The sequence below is a fragment of the Musca domestica genome, unplaced genomic scaffold, assembly GCF_030504385.1.
Source record: "Musca domestica strain aabys unplaced genomic scaffold, Musca_domestica.polishedcontigs.V.1.1 31, whole genome shotgun sequence".
In the NCBI taxonomy this organism is placed as follows: domain Eukaryota; kingdom Metazoa; phylum Arthropoda; class Insecta; order Diptera; family Muscidae; genus Musca; species Musca domestica.
In genome coordinates this window covers 2731874-2759296 of record NW_026712309.1, presented here as the reverse complement: position 1 = coordinate 2759296, position 27423 = coordinate 2731874, and the positions used below count along the sequence as shown (strand labels likewise).

The following is a 27423-nucleotide window of genomic DNA, read 5'->3' as shown; positions in this document are numbered from 1 at the left end:
TTTTCTTTTTTTATTTTGGGGCCACAAAGATTTTCCCCGGCGTGCAAGCAAGTGTTCACTACTGGTGGTGTTTTTGTGGTGGCGATGATGCTGTTGATGTTAGAGTAGCTGATGTTTGTCGTCACTGTCAAGTAATAATCCCGATGGATTTGTGGGAGCCTGTTGCTGCAACAGATGTGCTCTCAACGCATAGCCATAATTATGCGATCTTCACGGCTTGCCTTCTTCCCAAGGAATAGAGAAGAAGAAATTAATCTTCATAGCTGTGTGGTGTGAAAATGATGAGAATCATTATCATTTCCGAATGACTGGGCGACGAACTGAGTCAGTGACTGACTAAGAGGCAAGAGTTAATAAATGAACGATTTTCCATTTCCAAAAATCAACAAGTTTTTCTTTTTAGTTTTATTACGAAGAGTTTCCAGAAGAGGAGAATTCATGACAGAAAGGAAGGGGGCGAGGGGAATGTTTTAATTAATTTGTTATGTGTTTTTGAGACTTTTACGAGTCTATGTGTCGATGTGTCTGTCTGTATTTGGAGGGGAATTTAAGCAAAAAATATATATCCCCACTCTCATGTGAGAAAACGTCATGTGCATCAATGTGTGTGTGTGTGTGTGTTTGTGCTGGGTGCGAACAAGTGGACTACAAATCTTCTAAAATTTTAAATTTAAATTTAAATATTTTATAATCCATTAATCCATCCATAATCATAAATGTTTTTATGACAAGCTGTTGCATTTCTCGTCGACTTGTCTGCGGCCATCACCATTTACAAATCTTTGCCGACAACATTTTGGAGATTTTGGCCCAGGCCCATTTGCTTCATCATTGTGTAGACGGAAAAGGCAAATTTAACAACCTGTAAACGAAACAAAAATTTAGTCGTATTCTGGGATAAGATTTTTGTTTTTTTGGTTCTCATATTTCCTGACGTTTTCTGTTGGCTTACATTTATGTTCGAATTCAAAGTAATTGGAAAGATTTTCATGGCTGTCAAAATCAATGTCTTCTGGGTGTGTTGCAGGAAAAAGCAAATCATTTGCTTGTAACGCGGTTCCTCTTCATGCCATGCCGAATGAAAGATGGCCAATGAAATACGATCACTGTCGTCCATTAGACAATTGGCTAGAAAACTGCAGGGAAATGTCTCAGCCAAGATGGATGCCACATAGAAGAGGGATGCAATTATGGCCAAACGATCGGCAAAGAGAAATATATGCAGGGTGGTAATACCCAAAATCAGGCCAATGATAAGAAACTGGACAAACATTGTGCCGGATATGACGGGACAGAAAATGCTGTATAATCTGGAAAAGAGGAAAACATTGGTAGGAAACTCTAGTTAGCCGGGCTGAATAAAATTTTTCCTTTGGAAAATCCTATGTAGCCCGGCTGAATGGAATTCTTCCATTGAAAAATCCTATACAGCCAGGCTGAACTGAATTCTTCCTTTGGAATATTCTATGCAGCCTGGCTGAATAGAATTCTTCATTTGGAATATTCTATGCAGCCGGGCTGAAAAGAACTCTTCCTTTGGAATATTCTATGCAGCCGGGCTGAATAGAATTCTTCCATTGCAAAAATTCTATGCAGCCGGGCTGAATAGAATTCTTCCTTTGCAAAAATTCTATGCAACCGGGCTTAATAGAAATCTTCCTTTGCAAAAATTCTATGCAGCCGGGCTGAATAGAATTCTTCCTTTGAAAAATTCTATGCAGCCGGGCTGAATAGAATTCTTCCATTGAAAAATCATATTCAGCCGGGCTGAATAGAATTCTTCCTTTGCAAAAATTCTATGCAACCGGGCTTAATAGAAATCTTCCTTTGCAAAAATTCTATGCAGCCGGGCTGAATAGAATTCTTCCTTTGGAAAATTCTATGCAGTCGGGCTGAATAGAATTCTTCCATTGAAAAATCATATTCAGCCGGGCTGAATAGAATTCTTCCTTTGGAAAATTCTATGCAGCCGGGCTGAATAGAATTCTTACTTTGGAAAATTCTATGCAGCCGGGCTGAATAGAATTCTTCCTTTGGAAATTCTATGCAGCCGGGCTGAATAGAATTCTTCCTTTGGAAAATTCTATGCAGCAGGGCTGAATAGAATTCTTCCTTTGGAAAATTCTATGCAGCCGGGTTGAATAGAATTCTTCCTTTGGAAAATTCTATGCAACCGGGTTCCTTTGGAAAATTCTATGCAGCCGGGCTGAATAGAATTCTTCCTTTGGAAAATTCTATGCAGCCGGGCTGAATAGAATTCTTCCTTTGGAAAATTCTATGCAGCCGGGCTGAATAGAATTCTTCCTTTGGAAAATTCTATGCAGCCGGGCTGAAAAGAATTCTTCCTTTGGAAAATTCTATGCAGCCGGGCTGAATAGAATTCTTCCTTTGGAAAATTCTATGCAGCCGGGCTGAATAGAATTCTTCCTTTGGAAAATTCTATGCAGCCGGGCTGAATAGAATTCTTCCTTTGGAAAATTCTATGCAGCCGGGCTGAATAGAATTCTTCCTTTGGAAAATTCTATGCAGAATTCTTCCTTTGGAAAATCATATTCAGCCGGGCTGAATAGAATTCTTCCTTTGGAAAATCATATTCAGCCGGTCTTATTAGATTTTTCCCTGGGTAAATCATATTCAGCCATTCTGAATAGAATTCTTCCTTTGGAAAATCCTATGCAGCAGGGCTGAATAGAATTCTTCCTTTGGAAAATTCTATGCAGAATTCTTCCTTTGGAAAATCATATTCAGCCGGGCTGAATAGAATTCTTCCTTTGGAAAATACTATGCAGCCCGGCTGAATAGAATTCTTCCTTTGGAAAATCATATTCAGCCGGTCTTATTAGATTTTTCCCTGGGTAAATCATATTCAGCCATTCTGAATAGAATTCTTCCTTTGGAAAATCCTATGCAGCCGGGCTGAATAGAATTCTTCCTTTGGAAAATCCTATGCAGCCGGGCTGAATAGAATTCTTCCTTTGGAAAATTCTATGCAGAATTCTTCCTTTGGAAAATCATATTCAGCCGGGCTGAATAGAATTCTTCCTTTGGAAAATCCTATGCAGCCGGGCTGAATAGAATTCTTCCTTTGGAAAATCATATTCAGCCGGTCTTATTAGATTTTTCCCTGGGTAAATCATATTCAGCCATTCTGAATAGAATTCTTCCTTTGGAAAATCCTATGCAGCCGGGCTGAATAGAATTCTTCCTTTGGAATATTCTATGCAGCCGGGCTGAATAGAATTCTTCCTTTGGAATATTCTATGCAGCCGGGCTGAATAGAATTCTTTCTTTGGAAAAACCTATGCAGCCGGGCTGAAAAGGATTCTTCCTTTGAAAAATTCTATTTTAATTATCATTTCTTCTCTAAAATCACTTCTTACCCCATTATATTCTTGTGATCCAATACACATTGCACCAACGCCTCATACCGCTCATCGCTTGTCATTGTGGAAATACTGCCCAGACGCGAGATGCGACGTGTCAAAATGTGTAAATGTGTTCGTATTATGGTTATAAATATAACCGGATATGAATCCAACAATGCCTGCTGGAAGCAGTGAAACGCTATCATCATATATTCAAAACCGGCTTGCATCGTGAATTTCCAAACATTTTCTTTCCAGAGGAAAAATGGATTGAACACCTGATATGGCGGTTTCGAGTTGATAACAGCAACCAAGAATGTACTACTCGCATATGACAGATACAGTGATGAGTAGAGCGTCAGTGAGCGATTTGAGAATGCCACAATCTTACGAATCACCAAACGATCCTCATCATTGTCGATACGTACATCGAGTCGATCCATAAATTTCCTCGATTCGATAAGACGTCGATGCAAGAAAAAGAAAACGAACATTTTCAGGCTGCAACCAATGCAATTGATCCATATCTGCAACGAGGTGAAGAAGTCGCTGGGACTAAAGGTATTCAGACGTAGCAGGAAACTCATCAGGAAACCAACAGGTAGGTAGACCGTGACAAAGAAGTTGACAAAACCTGACCACATGTAAAAAGCTAATTTATTGGTCTCCGTTGGCACGTAGCCGATAATGTTCAAGCCACGAAATATGTATACAGTGGCATCTCTGGTCTTTGGTAGTGGGGCATCTATATCCATGTGGGCCAAATGGAAAATACGTCTGCAAAAAATCGAGAAATAAAAAACTTTGTAGATGATCGGAAATCTTGTATTCAAACTGGAATTGAAGAAGTGTTTTGTCGATGAAGGCATGTTAACGGTCTTCTCTTTACAGAGGATGTGTGAAAATTCTTTATTTATAAAAGATTTATAAATCTCATACTGGAAAACAGTAAAAAGTATTCCCTCCATGGACATTATTGTAAAATATCTTCCTTCCAAAAGTGACCAGTGAAAGGACTTTTCGGATATATGACATGGAAAGGTGTTTTCTCAATAGATCTCTTCTCTTAATATAACAATTTTGAAAGGTCTTCTATCTAACGGAAACTTTTAAAAAGTCTTCTCTTTATAAACGACTTTTATAAGGACTTCTCCCCATCAAAAACTGGTAAAAAATCTTCTCTCCGTGTGAGACCGTTAGAATGCCTTCTCTACATAACAAACCCTAGGTAGTATTATCTCTTTCCTGTAAAAGAACTTCTCCCCATAGAAGAGCTTTAAAAGGGTTCCCCCTTAAATAGCAGACCAGAATAAAAAAAAAAAAAACTTTAACAAAGGTCTTCTTCGTAGGAGTTGAAAAAGACTTCTCTCCATAGAAAATCTTAAAAAAATCTTCTCCTCCTCCACTAAATACTTCTCGCAGAAAATATACAATGTCTTTTTTCTGCAAGGAAAATGTTAAAAAGTCTCTTAATAGAAGAATTTTTTCAAAAATTCTGCTTCTTCTCAGAGAAGACATTTAAAACATCATCTTTCCAAAGAAGATCACTTAAGAGTATTTTGCTCTTAGAAGGCCTATGATAGGTATTTTCTCCACAGAAGACCTGTAAAGGTGTCCCCCATAAAATTTAGAAGACCTGTGGAAGATGCCTCTTCATACAAATAATTTTATTTTTATAAAATCTATAAAAAATTTCTAGCAAATAACCACCTGTAAATAGTCCTATCAATATAAAAGACCTATAAAATATACCCTTTCCAGAGAAGTTCTTTAAATGATTTCTTTTGACAGATGGGACCGTAAGAATTCTATTGTAATTCTCAATACTTGGAAAATTTCTTCTATACCAAGAAGATCCATGAAAGGTTTTCTTCTTCTGGAAGACATTCTAACATCTTTTATCCATAGAAGACCTTTAAACCATTAAGGTAAGGGAGGACCGACTTTAGTAGTGCTACTACTAATAAAAAAACCTTTTAATGGGAATTTATGATCGTTTTTCAATGCGTATTATGACTTTTAAAGCAGATAAAGCTTTAGAGAAATAATTTGTGGAAGTATATCCCCCTCTTAATCGATTTCTAATAAATTTAACGGATTGAACCAATATTCATTAAAATCTATTTTATTTGAGCTTTTTAGGCCTAATAAACGTGAAATTAGATGAAGATTTATGTGGGAACTATAACTTAGAATCTAATTCTATGAAGATCATCAAAAATTACTATGGGCCTATTTCGGTACCTTCTCTATTTTACAAACAAGTGCACAAAGACATAATACCCTGACAACAGTGTAGTTTTGGGCATAAAAAGAATTCTCTTAAAAAAAAACGAAAAATACCTATTGAAGACCAGAGATAACTATGAAAAAGTTATCTATCCTCAGGAGACCGGTAGAAGATTTCTCTCCCCATAGAGGGTTTGTCAAAAGTAAATTCTCCATTGAAGGCCTACAAAGGACTTCTCTCCACAAAACACCGGCAAAATACTACTCTCCATTGAACGCCGACATGAGTTCTTCTATCTGTCTACAGAACACCTGTTAAAAGTTATTTATCCACAGAAGCTCTATAAAGAGATTCCAACGTCATTTTTCCCTGAAAGAACTGATTAAGTTATGGGATTCCGCATAAAAGGCCTCTAAAAGGTATATTCTCCAAAGAAAGCCCACAGAAGAACTTCCCACCTATGAACACCGGCAAAGAACAAGGAAGAACACAGAACGCCAGCACAAGTTCCTCCATTTATCTACAAAAGATCTGGAAAATAACATTTATCCACAGAAGATCTATAAAAGGACTTCAATATGTTTTCTATATAAAAAGTGAAAAAGCATTAAGTTCAATCGGGTCGAACTATGAATACCTTCCACCAATTGAAAGCAATTTTCAAATTATCAAAAAAAAAAAAAAAAAAAACAAAAATGCGGAATATAGGAAGTTATCGTTATATTGGATCCTATACGAAGACGTGGACCTGTAAATACCATTTTTACACAAGCCATTACGATATTGAAATATGAAACTAGAACTCCGATGAATGATGTCGCTAGAATCATAAAAATACCGAATATAAAGAGATACCGTTATGTAGGGGCCATACAAAGACCTGGAACTGCGCAGACATTTTTCTGTCACAGACTGAAGTACACATTAGGAACTTTAAAAATATGAGATTTAAAATAATTCCTGTGGATAATGTCGGTAAAATCATCAATATACCGAATATATGGAGGGGGGCTACATGAAGACGTGGTCCTGTTTGAGCGATTTTCTGTTATAGGAAATTCAAATTCTATTAGGAACATCGAATTCAAATTTGTAAAATTTCTGGTAAAAAGTGTAACAAAATGCATCCAAATTCCGAATATACAAAAACCTAGACCTATATTGAGTCCTGAGCAAAACTTTATCATACTACTTCATTTTCTCTATGTAGGGTGGAATCTATCCATATAAAACTTGCGAAAGGTCCCCTCTCCATAGAACCCCATTTTGTAAAAAACCTTTTTGAAATATTTTTTTTATATATCCATGGGTTTAATGGGTTTAAACATTTTTATGCAAGATGGACTTACATGTTTAAAAAGTAAGTGTATATTTGCCGAAGGCGTTCTTTAATGGTCATATTTCAATCCCACAAAGATACCTCCAACAATTTTAGTCAAACACTTCTTCTGCGCAACACGTCTTTTTTATATTTTTACAGATGATATTGGGGTTCAATTGTCGTCGTATGGTTGCCCACACGCTGCCTTGATATAGCTCGTCCTCCACTTGCTCCTCGTGTAGCTGGTTTGGGGTGTTTTCTTGTCTCTAAAATAAATAAACAAACATAAAAATCGTCATTGTCGTTATGTTGTTTTCTGTGTGTTTTTTTTTTTTCATTTTTTTTGTTTTTTCGTTAAACTACTAAAAGTTTTTGGTCGGCATTTTCGTTGTCTTCTTTATTATCTTTGCTCCGATTTGATGTTGGATGCGTTCGTTTTTTTTTTGTTTTTGTTTATCTTAACTCGAATTCTCAGTTACCAGTAGTTGATGTTATTTTTCTGGCTATGCTGTGTTGTTTTTGTTTTAAAAACAATTTTTCTTAGTTCATTTTTTATGGGTCTTTTGTTTTTATTTTCCCAAAAAAATACACTCCATTATTTTTTTTTTTTCTATAAGACAACGCAAGACCGACTGACGTACGCTGATCATCCAACCCATTAACCAATAAAAAATATATAATTGTTTATGATGTATAAATATATATGTAAATGTATGCATTTGTGTTATATATAAGTAAATAGAACAATGATTTTTTGTTATGACCTCGTTTTAGTTGGGCTTAGTTATATCTAAGAACAAATAAGAAGAGCGAAAGAGGACAACTTAAGTTAAGGGTTATTTTAGAGAGCACATGCATTCCCTAACAGAATTAAAAAAAATCAAATCCGATTTAACAAATCGTTGCCTTATTTTATTATTTCTCTTAATTTCAGTGTATAAAATATAGATTTGAAAGAGATGCACAAGGGTATATTCAAAACTTCATAGGTTTAACCATTGATTAAAAATACTTAAATCGACATTCTTAATTTTATACGGAAGCTAGAGAGATTTCCATTGCTGATCAAGTATATATACTTTTCGAATACCAAACAATTTCATTGAAATATATAACTGAAATATGAAATGTCTTGAGGTGTTGTTATGCTGAGACATACAAAGACGTAGATGTACATATATACCCAATTATCTGCGAGATGGATTGGTACGAACTTCAAATACCAACATCAACAAGATATCGAACATTGTAAGTTAACGTCATATGCGGATTATATGAAAGCGTGAACCCATAAATATAAATTTTGGTCTATATAAAACAAGTAAAAAAAAACATTATGTTCGGCCGGGCCGAATTTTTAATACCTTCCACCTTAGGGTAATGGAAACACTAGAACCAATTATGACCCACAAATACCAATTTTTAGACATATTCGTGGGAAAATATGGCAATAATCATTAAAATACCGAATATCGGGAGGTACAGCTATATAAGGCTATACAAAACGTGAACCTATACATACAAGATTTCGGCGCACGAACTATGATCCTTTATGAACTACAAATACCAATTTTCAGACAAATCCGTGAAAAATGTGGTAAAAATCATCAAAATACCGAATATCGGGAGAAACCGCTATACAGAAGCTATACCAAAGCGTGGACCTATACATACAATATTTCGCCATCGGAGCTTGAATTCATTATTACAAACAAATTCCAATTTTTAGACAAATCTGTGATAAAATCTGACAAAAACCATCAAAATACCGAATATCGGGAGGTACCATTATATGGGGGCTATACCAAAATGTGGACCTATACATGCAAAGTTTCGCCACCGGAGCTAGAACTCATTGTGACCAATAAATACCAATTTTTAAACAAATCCATAAAAAATATTGCAAAAATCATAAAAATACCGAATATCGGGAGGTACCGTTATATGGGGGCTATACCAAAGCGTGGACATATACATACAATGTTTCGCCGCACGAACTAGGACCCATTATGACATACGAATACAAATTTTCAGACAAATCCGTGAAAAAGTGTGGCAAAAATCATCAAAATACCGAATATCGGGATGTACCATTATATGGGGGCCAATATATCTCATTATCAATACCAACCATCCTAGACATAATACAAATTATTCTGCTAAATTTTGACGATCTATGTCAAATAATGACATGACAAAGACGGACAGATAGACAGACGGACATCGTTAAATCGTCTTAGAATTTTATGCTGATTATGAATATGTATATATATATATATATATATATATATATATATATATATATATATATATATATATATATATATATATATATATATATATATGGGGTCTACGACGAATATTTAGGGATGTTACAAAGGAAGGACAAAGTTAATATACCCTCCTTTCCAAGGTGGAGGGTTTACAAATTGCATGTATTTGTTAGATTACAAAAACGATTCTGTTGTTTCAGTAAATTATATGACAATCCTCCACTGTAAAAAAAAATTTCATACAAATTGTTTTAAAACAACGTCGGTTGAGCATATTTACAGACAAGAACCGAGGGAATTTAGACCATGGTCTTTTCTGCCATATTCCATTAAACCCAATGCAAATTTCCACACTAAAAAATAAATGTCGTTTTTACAAAAATGAGATTAAGGTAGAATATTTTGAAACAATGAAATTGTTGAACAGCGCAGAATTCCAAGAAAAAAATCACATGTCGTTTGTGAATTTCTTTGGGCATTTGAAGGGATCGACCCCGATTACTATGACCATATCATGTTTGCAAGTTAACTGACATTGGAAATGGAATATATGTATCCGCTCTTTGTTGTAGCTCAGAAAGTTTCGACCACTTTTTGTAATGAATTAACTATTATATAATAATCTGTAAAAAACAAATTAAAAAGTATCAGTCGGGTTTGCCGACAGGTGTATACCCTCAGCCAATGTTCGATTATTTAAATATTTTTCGACTTCTATTACGATTTCAAATTGTTGACCCTCTATGAAGTAAGTTACTGAATCAATAGGCTAATATTGTCTATTTCGTATCGGAACTAAATAAATATGATATAAATATTGCGACGTGCCAGGTTTGGACTGTATTGGTTACTTGCTTCACTTTAGATGAAGTATGTGATAATTTTTAGAAAATGTTAAAATGTGCGTGAGGTACCAGATATAGACTACTTATTCTTATACTACATCTAATACAGATAAAAATTTTGATATGGGAATATTTACAAGAAAATCGAACATTTACATCCAATTTTAAGCGAAATCATAAATTCCACATTCATCTAAGATTTCTGGTTAAGAGAAAATTGTAAAAAATCGTTGTTCCTTGTTCCGCAAGTTATGACAGATAAAATATTGAAAATTGTGAGTTCGCAGATATATATCATCTTAGCAAAAATGTTTGTGTGTGTGAAATTTGAAGAGAGTTGGATGCTTATTTCGCTTTCTTTGAGCGTCTTGTTTTTCAAAATCTTGAACCCTTCGTGGGGCGGTGTGCACCAGAAGGAATGAGCCGATCTCTGTCATCTTCATAACAGATCTTGTGTTGATAGAAATATTGAGATGTACCGAGCCTAAATGGAATCGGATATTAATTTCTCGTTTTATTTGCCTCATGTTTATTCAAAATTTTGACCCTTTGTGGGAGAAGTACCAGAAGGAATGGTCCTATCTCTATCTTCTTTATAACAGATCTAGTATTGATAGAAATATCCCAAATCTGAATGGAATCGGATGTTAATTTCGCGTTTTATTTGCTTCATGTTTATTCAAAACTTTGATCCTTTGTGGGGGGAGGTACCAGAAGGAATGTTCCTATCTCTACCATCTTTATAACAGATTTTGTGTTGATAGAAAAATGGAGATGTGTCAAGTCTAAATGAAATCGGATGTTAATTTCACGTTTTATGAGCTTCACGGACATTCCAAGTTTTGTCCATTTGTGTGGGAGTTACCAGAAGGAGTGGACCGATATATTCCATCTTCACACCAGACCTTTAGTTAATGAAAATATTGTGATGTGTGTAATTTGAAGACAAACGAAATTTGAAGACAAAATGTTGAACCTTTGTAGGGGAGTGGCCCGGATCCGTTGTGGGGGATTTGGCCGGCATTATCCATTTTCCCACCTGACCTAGTACTGATGCGAATTTTAGGATTTGAAAAGTTGCAGAAAAATTGGATTATCCTTTCCCTTTTTATGCAGTAAAATATCGGATACTCCCTTCGAAAGTAATCGTACGCACTAGCCAGGCAGACGGACATCGCTAGATCGACTCCAAATGTTCTTAAACGGATTTGGTCCAAGGACATAGGGTCTAAAACCTCTATTTCGATGCAGCACGTTTTGGCCGTATCAAATGATATATACCCTCTCTATCTCTCTCTAAAGCGTATAAAAATAGGATAAACAAAATTTTAAGAAAATCGGGCATTGGTTTCAAAACTTAAGAGCGTTATTATTATTGAACAGTTATTGTCCATTTACGCACCGGGTTAGAGTCTTAACTAAATACTGCGATGTGTTTAGTTTGAATTATATCGGTTGGATATATCGTTCAATTGGAGATTATATTTTTGCAAAAGCTTTTATGGGGGAGTTACCGGAAGTAGTGTACCAATGATGTTCACCGAATTCAATCTAAGTTTTGTTAGAATATTACATGTACCAAGTGCGACAGACAGATAGACATGACTAAGTTGACTCCAACTGTCCTGAAACGGATTTAAAAACGTTTATTTCATTGTAGCCCTATGTGAGTATATAAAACATCGTATGATACCATCGACATTATATACGAGTAGAAGACGATGGTGATTCATATCTTATACAATATTTGTGGACCGATTATATACCTCTCGTTATAAACGATTGATGCCTTTTCATCGGGTACTTGTTTATTTTTAGAAGGACTTATTCAGTATATTTAAGGTCTTCTGATCCAGTTTCTCTGTTTTGCAATAAAACTACTATGCCTTTCAAGTGAGCATAGAGTGTTTGCTCCATTCCATATTTTGTCCTCTGGAAGGATAATAAACTAATTTTCTGGTCAGAGAAATCAACAAAAGTTGTTATTTTCTGAAAATGTATTGCGCTCCACAAATTCCAGTTCACACAAAGCATTTTTCATTTTGAGATTAAAGTGCAGACGTAGGAACAACAACAATATGCTAAAGTGTCAGTTGTTGGCAGATGATGTTGATGGTTATGAACTTTGATTGTTGATTGATCTATGCGCCCCATTGCATTCACATACACATGTACATGAGAACTAATGTGTTCAAAGCAATACCTACATACACATGAATATACGGAGGACAGACATCATTGGAAGGAATAATAAAAAATGGTGTTCTCCATGCAATTACAACTTCGCCTTAATGCGTTTTTCCAAAGACTTTTCTACAACTAAAACAAATAAACAAAGAAAAATTTTCATTTTCTATTTTTTGTTTTTATTCTGCCTTTGACGAAGGTGGAGGTGTAGTTTTGTTGTTGTTTGGAGAAAATATAAATGGTTTGATTGTTGTTCTTGGTTTTCGATTTTCCTGAATGTGTTTGTGTGAGTGCGTTTGTTTGTCGAAAGGGTGAATGCAATTTGTTGGTCAGACTCAGGGTGTTGTGTGGTAAGGTTAATTAGTCAAAGGTTGGAAAGATGAAATCCATTTCAAGAGGGAAGAGGGGAGGATGTGGAATTTCAAATGAGATCTGGAGTCAGACATGTTGAATGTTAAAGAGGGATTGGGTTGGGTGTAGAAAGGAAAAACAATTCTTGTCTCTATTCTTTGGTCAGAAACCTATTGGTATGGGACATCATATACCAAAAAAACGTGCTTGCGTTAGGGTAGTACAATCCAACTCCACATATCATCTGTGTGCTCTATCACGTATATCATTTCGGTTCCATTTTGTAATGGTATTCTCAATAAATTAAACCTAAAACCTTGTAATAATATTCAAGGAACTCTTGTTAATTTTTTCTATTTTTTGCGCAGCTTCTGTAATATAAACCTTTAACACATTTGGCGGGAATACAAATCATTTTATGATTTCGAATCAATATTTACATAAAGTTGTAAAAAAAATGTTCTTTTATCCCGCATCTACATGACCGTTGTTATGAATCTTCAGACATTCGTTCCCCACATCAGACGTTCGTTCCTTGTCTCAGTTGCCGAGCAAGCAAGCTATGAAGCAATGTTGCATGACGACAACATTGAAAGCAAATCAAAGGATTTTAATTACGGCCACTTGCAATGGCAACAAAACACACATCTGAAGAAAATGCTTCAGTGAATTTACATCATTTTTTCGCTGGGGCCATAAAGCCAGCTGACATGTAAGAACTTCATGGAGAATTATGGATGAGGTGACCATGTTGGCGGTTTAAAGAGATACGTCATTTGAGAGGAATTAAAACACAAAATTCATTTCGGATATGGTTGATTCACATTTTGTAATTTTGCTTTTGTACTCTATAGAGTAGAAAGTAGGTGAGAATAAAAGCCCTACAAACTGAGAATTGCTGAAAAAAATTGTTATGTTAATGAATATCACTGTTGCATAAGACTACATATCAGTAAATTCGAATTAATTGATCTCCGTTATAAGTACTAAAACGTACTGAATTCTATATCATAAAACCAGTAAGGAAAGCTCAAAAGTCGGGCGGGGCCGACTATATGATACCCTACACCACTATGCATATTTAGTAGAGCTCTCGTAAAAAGGTTTATACAGGGCATTTCAGAGCTCTATGAGATATTTGGTACAAAATCAAAATCTATCTAATTCTATCGTGCATTTTACGAACTATAGCTATCTCTGAACCGGGTTTCTCCAAATTTTACGTATTAGCTTCTAGACTGGTGATTTGGGCTGATATTGACCATTTAGTGCACATTTAACCCGAAATCGGATGATATATATGAGAGCTATATCCAAATCTGAACCGATTTCGATAAAATTTAAAACAGCTATTCCTGTGCTCCATCTAATACCTGGTACCAAATATCACGGTTCTTGTGGAGTGCATATTACGAATGTGAGAGGCTTAAACACCAAATCGGATGAAAGATATATATGGGAGCTATAGCTATATCTGAACCGATTTTCTCCAAATTTGATATACATGCTTCTAGGCCGAACTCGGTTGGGTGTGCCAAAATTCAGGTAATTTGGACTGATAGTGGACATTTGGTGTACATTTAACCCGAAATCGGATGAAGATATATATGGGAGCTATAGCTGTTTCTGAACCGATTTTCTCCAAATTTGTTATATTTGCTTTAGGGCTAATCCCGGTCACATGTGCCAAAATGCTGGCCATTTGGGCTGATATTGGCCATTTGGGTGTCAATTAACCCGAAATCGGATGAAGATATATATGGGAGCTATATCCAAATCTGAACCGATTTCGATAAAATTTAAAACAGCTATTTCTGTGCTCCATCTAATACCTGGTACCAAATATCACGGTTGTGGAGTGCATAGTAGGAATGTGAGGGACTTAAAGATCAAATCGGATGAAAGATATATATGGGAGCTATAGCTATATCTGAACCGATTTTGATATACTTGCTTCTAGGCCGAACTCGGTTGGGTGTGCCAAAATTCAGGTAATTTGGACTGATAGTGGATATTTGGTGCACATTTAACCCGAAATCGGATGAAGATATATATGGGAGCTATATCTAAATTTGATCCGATTCTCACCAATTTCAATAGGGTTCGTCCCTGGGCCAAAGAAATATTGTTTGGAAAATTTCATCTCAATCGGATAATAAATGCGACCTGCATTTTGTTCACAAGAATACATGGACAGACGGACGGACGGACGGACAGACGGACTGACATGCATAAATCGACTCAGAAAGTGATTCTATGAAGGTTCTCAAAAGTAACTATGGGTCTATCTCGTTTCCTTCTCCATGTTACAAACAAATGCACAAAGACATAATACCCTTACCACTATGTGGTGTAGGGTATAAAGAAGGCATAAATAATACAACAAAATTTTATTTTGCAGTTTTTTGAAGCTCAAATCGTGTATGTTTATATATGGGAGTGAGATACGAACAACAGAAGGTAGAACTTCGTACGAAAATTGGCCGCAGTTAGTGTGTGGAAGAACCAAATATTCAAGTTTAAACAAAAATAGTATGAATCTAATTTACTAATTGTACAAGAGAAAAATCCGTAAGGAAAGTTCAAAAGTCGGGCGGGGCAGACTATATGATAGCCTAAACCACTATGCGTATTTAGAAGAGCTCCCGTAAAAAAGGTTTATATATTGGGAATTTATGGAAAGTAGATCATACCAACTATGAACCTCATTTGAATGCGTATCATGGCAATTTCGGAACGATACCGAACTCTGAATCGATTTTCAACAAGGCTTTTGTATCTCTCGTACCAAATAACATTGCTCCATAGTGCATGATATGACTTCGATAAGGATTATATTAAAAAAAAAATATTTATTGGAGCAAAAGATATACCGGACCAAGTCTCACCAAATGGAAAAATTCGGTTGAGTATTAAAAAATCTTTTCAATTTAAATCCGTATATCGAAGCTATATAAAAGTCTGAGCCGTTCTCGACAAAATTTGGAAGAGGTATCTCGAGAAATATAATTTTTGTGGAGTGCATATTACGCATGTGGGGAACTTTAACCAAAATCGGATAAAACATATATGTGCTATATCTATATATAGCAGTATCTGAACCGATTTTCACTAAATTTGAAGCACTTGTTTCTAGGATTAATTCAATCAGAATTGCGAAAATTCAGTCCATTTGGGCTGATAGTAGCCACTTTGTGCACAATAAACCTGATCTCGAATAATGATATATATGTGAGCTATATCTCGATAAAATTTGACAGTGATTTTTTTGAACTCCATAAGTTATCTGGCACCAAAGATCAATCTTGTGGAGTGCATATTACGATTGTGAGGGACTTAGAATCCCAAATCGGATGAAACATATATATGGGAGCTATAGCTATGTCTGAACCGATTTTGACGTACGATTTGACGAACTTGCTGCTAGACTGAATTCGGTGGGATGTACCGAAATACAAGTCATTTGGACTTATATTGGCCATTTGGTGCACAATTAACCCGAAATCGGTTGAAGATACAGGGTAAGATGAAAAAACTGCAACCAACTTCAGACTGCTGTTATTTTCAAGCCACTAGTCCGACAGTTGTTAAAATTATTTCAGTGATAGTTCAAGCGTGATAGTGTGATTTCTATATTTGGCTGGAAAACTAGAAGTGACTGGAAAACTAGAAGTGGCTATCCAGCATTTAAATGTGAATAAATCTTTTGTGCCTCGTACCATCCCTCGTAACCGTAATACTGGTAGCGTAGCCCGACGTTAAGGAAGTGGACGGAAGAAAACAGCAATATCAGCAGAAATGGTTCGAAAAGTAAAGAAGCGACTTAAACGAAACCCGCATCACAGTGGCCGAAAAATGGCTCATGAGCTGAACATATCGCAAAATTCCAATCGGCAAATATTAAAAAATTAGCTCGGGGTAAAGCCATTGAAATTCCAAAAAGAGTATGAACTTAGACAGCTACTGAAAGAAAATAGACTCAAAAGACCTAAAGAGTTGCTTCGCTTAGCCGAAAGTGGTGAACTGCCGAATTTGGTTTTCTCCGATGAGAAAACATTCGTTGTCCAGCAGTTTGTAAACAAACAAAATCATCGTGTTTACTTTCCAAAGAGGTCAGCTGAAAATGTGCATCTTCGGTTGGCCACCAGAACTCAAGCGCCGGCCATGGTGATGGTGTGGGCGCCATAACAGCCGATGGTCGCTCTCCGCTCGTAGTAATCGAATAAATGCCGAATATTATCGCGAAAATATTCTGGAGGGTATATTAAAGCCTTGGGCACGTAAACATTTTGGCCGCAGACCTTGTACATTCCAACAGGACTCAGCACAATCGCAATCAGCACGCGCCACCAAAGAATGGTTACAAAATGAGGTTCCTCGCTTCATTTCCAGAGCACAATGACCACCGTATACCAATCCGTTTTATTACTGTGTCTGGAGTATTTTGGAAAGCAAGATTGGCACTAAAAAATAACAAAGTGTTGATCACCTCAAGCAAGCGCTTCGCCGGGAATGGGCCAAAATACCGCAGAGCAACATTCGTGCCAAAGGTGACCAATTTGAGCAAATCTAAACTCACTCTAAAATTTGATGATATTTCCGTCATTTTTTGCTTTCATTCAATAAAATTAAAAAAAGAAAATGTAAAAACTATGGCGTTTGACTTTGTTGCACGATTTTCATCTCACCCTGTTTACGAGAGCTATAGCTATATCTGAACCGATTTCCATCAAATTTGACACACTTGTTTCTAGGATAGATATGGTTACATGTGCCAATTCCATCCTATTCGGGATAATATTACACATTTGTTGCACAATTGAAGGCAAATCGTGCGAAGATATATCTTATTTTTGACCGATTATCTCCTATTTCAATAATGTTCGTCCTTGGGCCAAACAAATGTTTTGTGCAAATTTTACTTTTAAATGGGTTAATAAATGCGACCTGCAAATTATTCACAAAAATATATGGACAGACGGACGGACACGCATAAATCGCATCAGAATATTATTCTATGCTGATCTTCAAAATGAACTATGGGTCTAACTCGCTTCCTTCTCAATGTTACAAACAAATAGCGAAGATCATATTAAATTGTGGTAGAAGCCTTAAAAATACCGAAAATCGGGAGGTACCGTTATTATAACAAGTAGAAAAAGCAGCTAAGTTCGGCCGGGTCGAACTTTTAATACCCTCCACCACTTGAATGAAACTTTTAAAATTTCAAAAAATTCCTTCAAGAAATACCTTTTAAAGAAACCCGTTATGTGGGGGCCATACGAAGACGTATGGCCATATGAAGACGTGGACGAAATTCAAATACGAAAATTGAAACATTTCCGGTTAATAAAGTCGCTAATATTATCAAAATACCCAATAAAGGGCGGTATCATTATATGGGGACTATGCGAAAACGTGGGCTTACATATGCATTTTTTTGTCATAGGCTGAAGTACTCATTACGAACTTCAAATACGAAATTTGAAACTATTCTGGTCAATAAATTCGCTAATGGTATACGAAAACTTAGACCGATATGGCCCATTTAAGATCTATTGGTAAAATACACATGAGTGCAAAAGTTTAGTCCTCTATCTCAATTAGTTCGAAAGATAGCGTGATTACAATAGACAGACAGAGAGATGGACATCACTTAATCGACTTAGAATTTTGCGCTGACCCAGAATATATATAATTTGTCATCTCATGAGAATTTCCAGGAGTTAAAAACGGAACATGGACCTATATAGAAACTTCTCTGCCAGAGGATAGTGGCCATATGCAAGGCCAAATACCAAATACCAAACAATTGATTTTGCAATATAAAAATATACTTTAGGTACTAAAATTGGACAAAATGTTGCAAAATTTATACAAACTAAATGTCTCTATAAAAATATATCTCGATGATCTCGCCCTATTTCTCTTGTCTAATAATCTGGCCACTTTCTACTCCACGCACTGCGCCTTTCATATTCGCGACAAAATTTAATGTTGCACATTTTGTTCGCTCCAGATAGCACTCTTCGTCACTATCGAGTGGGTACATTGTTGTTGAGTTGATGACTGGCTGGATAGATGGTTGGCATGCAAAAATTTATGACACAACCGATTCGTAAGATGTTGGTGGTTAGTAGTGCAGGCGGTAATAAAGATGAAGACGAAAAACTTAAACGCAAAGAAAAAAACACGAAGGGGAACACAAAAAAGAAAAATGAATGATTTGCTTGACTAGGCAGCCATAAACATTGGCAATAACAATTACAAACAAAATAAAAACATAATGTAATGTGCCATTTAACGCATATATGTATGGGCAATGGAACATTTATACATAAATTTTGAAATTCATACTCATGTATATATGATTGTACATGTGTATTTGTGTGATGACACATATGCAAATGATAAGATATGTAATTGTAGGCATTTTGGTTTTAAAAAAGACTATTTGATTGAATTGCATTTATTTGTTACTCATACGGATCAACTCATAAAGTGAAAATGTAATTCCCACATTGAAGTTAGATGTAAATATTTCGTTTTACAAGAATAAATATGGGAGGAAAATTATAAATATACAAAGCGATTGCGTATATACTACCAGAACTAGAATGTATATTTTCCATATAGAAGGGATTCTACACATGGAAAGCCTTAAAATTATATAAATATTAAATAATAATGCACCTGCATTGGGTACATGTTCTAAGTGGGTATCAATAAGTTATCCAAAGAGGGCGTTATATGTTCAGAAATTTGTCAAGACTGTATTTAAAAAATTCAAGCTGCAGAACTTATGAGACAATTTCAATATTCAGATTCAATATTCAGACATTTTATTCGGAAGTTCTTTATAGGCATTTGTTGTACTAGAAGTTCGCCACTGTAAAAATATTCTATAGAAAATATTCTCATGAGGCATATGTGGCAGTATGGGCATCTAGAGTGTAAAAGGCCATTATCTATGAATCGCAGTTCACAGAATTCTTCAAGATAGAATCCCCTTCCAAAATAATAACATACTAATTCAATAGTTTCCGCCGAAAATGTTTCATACACTTGTAGTTAGCGTTTGGGCAAGAACTATCTTGCCAACAAAATATCTGAATTTTCCAAGCATCAAAAAAGTTGTTATACCCTACACCACACTGTGGTCAGGTTACTATGTCTTTGTGCATTTGTTTGTTGTGAAACGAGATAGACCCCTAGTTCGTTTTGATGATCTACAAAGTACAGGTCGCATTTATAACCCAATCCTGATGAAATTTTACACAAATAATTTGTTTGACCCAAGAAAGAACCCTATTGAAACTGAAGATAATCGGTCAAAATTTAGATATAACTCCCACATATATTTTCATCCGATTTCACATTTTATGTGCCTAATAAGTGTAATATCAACTCAAATAGGATTGATTTTGATGAATATCGATTAAGACACAAATGCCTTCGTCAAAATGAACAAATATAGAATAGAACTAATATATTCGGCTTTCAATTATAACTACTGTAACGATAATAGTTGGTATTTTTTAATTCTCATAAATTCCCCATAAAAAACTTTATTTGTTATATGTAGCTCTACCATATAAGCCACGTGGTACAGGAATCATGAAGTCGGTCCTTTCTTTACTGGTTTCGGTATATAAACGTCTCTCTGTTGTAGTCACACTATCTTTGGCACGAATTTAGATAGAATGTTAAAATTTTGAAGGGAGGTTAAATGGGTCATGTCGGCCCACGTTTTCATATAGCCACCATACAACGGTACATCCCGATATTTTGAATTTCGTATTTGAAGTTCGTAAGGGGTACTACAGCCTATGACAAAAATGTTTGTAGTCCAAGTTTCCGTATAGCGGTAACTCCCGATATTCGGTATTTTCATGATTTCAGCAACATTATTCACCGGAATCGTTTTAAATTTCGTACTGGAAGATCCTAATGGGTACTACAACATTATTCACCGGCGTCGTTTCAAATTTCACACTGGAAGATACCAATGGGTACTACAGCCTATGGAAAAAATTGCGTATGCAGGTCCATGTCTTCGTATAGCCGCTATATAATGGTACCTCCCGATATTCCCTATTTTCATGATTTTAGCGACATTATTTATCGGAATTATTTCAATTTTTGTATTTGAAGTCCTTATTGGGTGCTACAGCTTATGACAATAATTTTCGCATGCAGGTCCACGTCTTCGTATAGTCCCCATGTAGCGGTTTTAAATTAAGTGGAAGTCTTCGTTTTTTTTTTTATTGAAATTTTTTAAAGTTCCTTTCAAATGGTGGAGGGTATTAAAATTTCGGCCCGGTCGAACTTAGCTGCTTTTTTACTTGTTCATATTAAAAGTTAGTTTTTTTATTTTTTATACTCTACAACACTATATGCTGCGAGGTATTATAAGTTTGGTCATGCCAATACGTTTTATTTCGGCGAGCTGAATCGATCAGTCCAAAATATGAAGGGCATGAAATATGCCAAATTTTAGCATTCTAAAATTTCCATTGAAACCAAATTACTTTTATTGTTGAAAGTCAATTTCGTACGAAATCGTATATAAAAGTGGAACATTGATGTTAATTTCGTGTTTATATAGACTAAAATATACACATGAATCTAAATTTTCAAATGTTGTTTTGAAAAGTCAGAACTCCAAATATGTTCCATTATTGCACTTAATTTACTTCTCCCCAAATATCGGATACGGAACTTTTTTAATATATTACTCTTTCTGGGGTGGAGAAGTAAACCTATAAATCACATTATTTCACTGTCGATAGGAATGTAGAGACGTACAAAGTTTTGGAAAATTCAAAGCTGAAGATAATTTTCTTTAAAAAATCTGTAGAATTAATCTTACAATCTAAACATTTGAAGCCTGAATGCTTCCTATAGGATTTAATGTATTTTCCAAAAGAAATTATATATTGTAAGCCATCAACCGAAATCCAGGACAGACAATTAAACATATCCTTCGTCCTTTCTTATTCGCGTTTATTTCATGTACGTGACATGTCTGTATGGCATTAGCAACTAATTCTAAAAGTCCTTGTTGGATTCCTTTGAATAACATGTAGCGCCTGTGCAAAAGTCAATTAGAAACAAGCTGTGAAAACCTTAGATGCAACTTAAGTATAGCACGTTCTGAAACGCTCGTGCTATGCGAGGCGCTAAAAGATTTGGTTTTTGTTAAATTTCCCATTTTGCGCTATAGGAATTTTCTTCTTGGCAACTGGTGGTCAACATATGTGCGCAAAAAAAACGGCAGACAAGGGAAAACACACCATTTTCTGCGTGAGGTCCGATTGTCTGGCAGTCTAGCAGTCATGGAAAGGCGCTTTGTTTTCAATTCAATGAACAATAAGTGTTTGCATGTAGGTAGGTTCTGGTAGTGCTCCTCTAAAGGACATGCCTTGCTGTGTTGCAGAGTGGTATGTAGCATGGAAAGGTCATTGCCGAAACAACAATACAAACCAAATCTATGGTATTCATAAACAGGGACAGACAAGGACATTCGCATTAGGCTTAAATTTTTAATAGCATTAAAACTATTTGAATATTTTTATAGGTTTGCAAAGCAGGATTTTTTATTTTATTTTCTCCTACAAAAACAACATCAATGTAGACATGAAATAAGACATGAACGCTTTACCCCACTTTGATTTTGGCATCGGCATTCAAATGAAAAAGGAGAAGGACGAAAGGGTGTTAAAAATCTCAAGGGGTTTTTTCGGTGGAAAAATGTGAACAGCAATTAATAATCTATTTTTAGTTTGGCAGTTTAAAACTAAATTTAAGAACTCGTCTTTCAGTGAGCCCTACTTCGTCTACTTCAAAGGCACTTGAATGAAGCGTAACACTCCCTCGCACTCACACACACACACACACTCTCTTCCCCTGCATTACAAACGGTATTCAAGTGCGGAGCTCTCCTTTGTGCCCTATTGGAAATATGAAACCAAAATGAAGTACATAAATATCCCTGGAAATCCATCATGAGGCGTGTCAAACAACAACGAAATGAATGTCGAACGAAATGCATTGACAGTCAGTTTGCCTGGCAGTGACAAAATAATAAACGATGGCAATTCTCCCACCCAGCTAGAAAATGCTCGCATAGCTATATTTGAAGGGATGTTGCCGCCTGCATTTGAGGGCATCCAAAATCCGTGACCACATTGGATTTATTCGGCCGTCATCATTAAAATTCCAACAAACGAAAAACTAAAACAACAAAGAAATTGGAGCTGAGTTTTTTTGAAGGTACCGTGGAATTCTGACTAACATCTAAATTCCATTGCTCGGGTGGAGGTAGGTGGTTGCCCAGTCAATCATTTACGCCTTAAACACGCAAAGAAATAGGAATTCATTTTCAATATTTATTTTAATAGAATAAAGTGCAGTAGCAAGGAAGTGGATGAGAGGCGTAAGCAATGTAAATGAGGAAAATTTATGTGATTCATCTTTAGTTAGAGTATTGGTAGACCGCATTGTTACGTTGCAGATTATAGCTGACAAAATGTTAAGGACCGCCAATTATAAAGAAGAGCTTTGCGAATTTTATAAATTTTGTTTTATACCCTTAGTCGTATGGCTGCAGAGGGTATGTATCATCTTATTTGGCCAAGAGTGACTATTCGATGAGTCCATAATGAGATCATTTTCGATTAAAGTATCTTATTTCGACTCAACATAGTATAGTTTAATGTTTTTGTCAAATATCGTTTCGATTGTTCTGAAGATGACCAATAGCGAACCACTTCTTCCTATATATACCACGTAAAAGGTCAACATTAAAACTAGTTAAAAAGCAGTAAGTTCAGCCGGGCCGAACCGTTAAAAATTCTGTTAAAAACTAAAAATATGGGGCCTATACGAAGAATATATGGGGCCTATACGAAGAATATATGGGGCCTATACGAAGACCTGAACCTGCATAAAAAATTTTGTGTCACAGACTGCAGTTCCCATTACGAAGATGACCAACAGCGAACCACTTCTTCCTATATATACTGCATAAAAGGTCAACATTAAAACAAGTTAAAAAGCAGTAAGTTCAGCCGGGCCGAACTTTGAATACCCTCCACCATTTGGAACTAATTCGGAAATTTTCGGAAATACGAAGAATATATGGGGCCAATACGAACACCTGAACCTGCATTAAAAAGTTTGTGTCACAGACTGCAGTTCCCATTACGAACTTTTAATACGTAATTTGAAACTCCTCCAGTGAATAATGACGCTAAAATCATCAAAATACTGAATATTGGGAGGTACCGTAATAGGGGGCCAATACGAAGACGTGGACCTACATTTACGAACTTAACCTGCCTGCTGGCAAAATAAACATGTGTGCAAAATTTTAGCCTTTTATCTCAATTCGTTCGTGATTACATACGGACATCGCTAACTCGACTTACATTGTTGGGACTGACATGAGTATTTCGAGGAGTTACAAACAGAATGACAAAGTTAATATACTCTCCATAGAATGATGGCGGGTATAAAAATAGGCCAATAGTTTCCAATTAAATTAACTTTAATTTTACTATTCTGCTTTTCACTGTAGAAAAGTTCCAACATTGGATCATTATTTGATATAACCCTCGTATAATAGAAGAATACATCCCTTTTTTGAAGATCCTGCCACAAATTCTTAACTGAATAGGCTATAATGTATCATTAAGGATTCATAACGTGTTGATTCATTTTTACAAATATATTGAAATATTTGATCCTCCCAGAAGTTAGGGCAAGGGTAAGTATAAACAATTAAATGCTAAAATATTAGAAGAATATAAGCCAGAAAACTTTCCCTTTCAAGAAGTTCATAAGTAACGACACCTAACGATTTGACTAATTATACCCTTAGCTATATGGCTACAGAGGGTAAATGTTATTTGATCCGGCCATAACGCGACTCATCGAAATAACGGGTTTAGACCCTAGATCTCTTTGGACCAAATCCATTTCAAGAAATTTGGAGTCCTTCTAGGGGTGCTCGTCTGCATGTTTGTCTGACTGGTGTGCACGATAACTCTTTAAGGGAGTATCCGATTTGGTACATCGGTACCATGTAAGGTCAGGTGCGAAAATGAACAATATCGATCCACTTCAACAAGTACCTCCCCCACAAGGGGTCAAAATTTGGAAAAATTGTAACTCTTATAAAGTGTGAAATAACTTTTCAGTTATCTTCGGATTTAACATATCTCAATATTTTTTTAACAACACAAGATCTTTTGTGAGGATGGGATATATCGGTCTCCTCCCTCTGGTACCTCCGGCACAACGGGTCAAAATGGAAGATGGAATATGTGTGTGATGTGAAGATGGAATAGCTAGGACAACTTCTTCTGGTAACTCCTTCACAACGGGTCAAAATTCGGTATAGGCCAAACTCTCATAAAATGCGAAGTAATCAACCGATTCATTCTAAGCTTCAAATATTCCAATATTTCCACTATTACAACATCTGATGTGAAGATGGAATATATCGGCTAATTCCTTTTGAAACTTTTCCCAAAAAAAAAAATTGAATAACCATATCTCAGCTCATAACATACGAAAAAGTCAACGATACTTTTCAAACTTTTCTAAATATTCCTCTCAAGCAGAGAGTATTTCAATATTTCTGTCAACCATAGATTCTATAGATATTTCGGTCCACTGCTTCCGGTTAAGCACTTGACTAACAATAGTTCATATTGAATTGTAAATAAGTTTTGGATTTTGTTTAAATTTTGCACTTTCCAATATATTTTTTAGGTATTAGATAAAGTGGAATACCTCGATCCATTGTATCTGGTGCATGGCTCACATTTGAACATTTTCCAAAAATTATCACATATCACATGTCTCACATAAAGCTCAGATACAAAATTGACAATATTGACCAACCCTTTCGGAACCTTCTTCACAAATGTTAACTCAAATACATTGACTGAGGGTATACATCTGTCGATTTAGCGATGTCCGAACGATTTAAAATAATAGGACAAAACAATTATTTAAAATTAGGTATTTAGAGCTAATAAGTGGTTCTACTGCAGAACATTGTCAATGGAGGCGCATGAATTCCAATAGTTTGAATAGAATATTGAATTTTAATTTTATTTTTTTTTTTGTGGAGGATATTTATTCTTTTACACTCCTTTTTGTTGTACTTTTGCTGAATTTGGTTGGTACATTCAGCTTTCTTCTTATAGCTACGAAACATACAAACAATTACGAGTATGTGCACATACACTTTTTTATGTTTCTAAACCGATATTACAAATGTACACACGCGGTTTTGCCAATATTTTTTGTTCCCAATTAAAACAAAAAAACTTTTGGCCGCCTTGATGGATTAAATCCTTGATTGCACAATATTAAGCAAATTGTTACAATAGTTAAAACTTTGTAAACTTCTTACTTTCCCGCTGTCTAATACACTTTTAGCACTCACTTTGTCAAACTGTTATTATCACACAAGTAACACCGAGCTTTTATAGTTAATTGACAACTGCAATTATTCTCATAAAAGTTATTTTAATATTTCTGCGTTATGAATGTGCAATGTATAAATATTTTATTTATTTAAAGGATTGAATAAATGAATGCACAATATTTAATTTAAGGGTAATATGGAATAAGTCACTAAATTCAGGTATTGAAATGAAATTAATATTTGCAACGTACACTTGTGGACATGGCTGCAGTTTTTAAATTCAAAGCATAAACGGTAAATTAATTTTTTCTGTTTCAAGTTGTCTCTCAAAAAATAGCTGCAGGTTTTAGCATAATTATCATAGATCTATACTTTCCGATTTTATGCAGTTAAAAGTCCTAGTCACATTTCGAACCAAAGTTGTTAATCCAAACAGTAAAATAAAAAAATGAGATTTTTTCATATATCAGCATTTGTATATTCAGTTCCGCATCGGCAATTCACTGCGTGCCATTTAGATAGGCAGAGGATATCCACGACATGACTGCATCGACAGACATGTCCCAAAGAGATTTTATCCAAATATGTATTTTTGACATTTAATATATTATTATTGAAGGTTGGCATAAGACTTAGTTCTCCAATAAAGGCCGCCTTGGCATCGGACCTTACTTGGACAATAATGTAATATATGTAATAATAATGTAATGCAAATTTTAGACTAACACAATGTTCCCCATAATTTAAAATATGTTTCATTTTGAAAGACGCAGCTTTTATACCTAAGCTATGCCTGTTATAATATTGTATGGCCTAAGAACACGAAAGCAAATGCCCTCCCTCTATATTTTTTTAAATTTCTGCCACCAGCATTCCAAAAAAGCTCAAGTTTTGAAGGCACAATATTAGCCTGCTTGTTTTTATACCCTACACCACACTGTAGTCAGTAGTGGCCATAGTTTATTTTTTGATAATCTGCATAGAATCACATTCTGAGTAGATTTATGCATGTCCGTCCGTCTGTCTGTCCATGCATTTTGTAACCAAATCATTTGTTTAGCCCAAGGACAAACTCTTTTAATTGGGTAAATATCGGTCAACAATTAGGTAAAGCTTCCATACATATCTCCGTTCGATTAGCTTTTTATTGGGCACCAAATGTGTAATATTGGATGGAATTTGGCACATGTAACCAAATTGGGCCTAGAAAGACGTATGTCAATTTTGGTGGAAATCGGTTAAGATATGACTAGTGCTCCCATATCTATTGTTCATCCGATGTCTGCAGTTCGTCCTCCACATCTGTATTCCGCAGTAACGATATTTGGGGAAATATATCAAATACAGCTCAGAAATCTTTACCAAGTTTGGGTATAGCTCCCATATATATCTTTATCCGATTTTAAG

The 27423-nt window shown here is 35.5% G+C and overlaps 1 protein-coding gene across 2 annotated transcripts; it reads right to left on the bottom strand.

Moving 5' to 3' along the window:
- On the bottom strand, positions 1-26061 carry LOC101890050 (odorant receptor 42a-like). 2 transcript variants are annotated; one of them, XM_059125049.1, is made up of 5 exons: positions 26002-26061; positions 6945-7182; positions 3381-4142; positions 953-1310; positions 1-862 (listed from the first exon to the last, which is right to left on the bottom strand). In XM_059125049.1, exons 2-5 carry the CDS (start codon positions 6992-6994, stop codon positions 773-775), a joined length of 1260 nt encoding a protein of 419 aa, XP_058981032.1. In that variant the 5' UTR covers positions 6995-7182; positions 26002-26061; the 3' UTR covers positions 1-772. The 2 variants fall into 2 exon arrangements, with proteins under 2 accessions (XP_058981032.1, XP_005187966.3); XM_005187909.3 differs by lacking the exon at positions 26002-26061 and adding an exon at positions 25832-25968.
- Between the last annotated feature and the right edge of the window lie 1362 nt (positions 26062-27423).

What these genes read in the sequence shown, in the direction of transcription:
- LOC101890050 (XM_059125049.1), bottom strand. Translation starts at nt 6,994, where the DNA reads ATGACCATTAAAGAACGCCTTCGGCAAATATACACTTACTTTTTAAAC. An exon ending in TACACTTACTTTTTAAACAT is followed by an intron (nt 4,143 to 6,944) that starts GTAAGTCCATCT and finishes GATTTTTTGCAG; the next exon opens with ACGTATTTTCCATTTGGCCC. An exon ending in GATCACAAGAATATAATGGG is followed by an intron (nt 1,311 to 3,380) that starts GTAAGAAGTGAT and finishes CCTCTTTTCCAG; the next exon opens with ATTATACAGCATTTTCTGTC.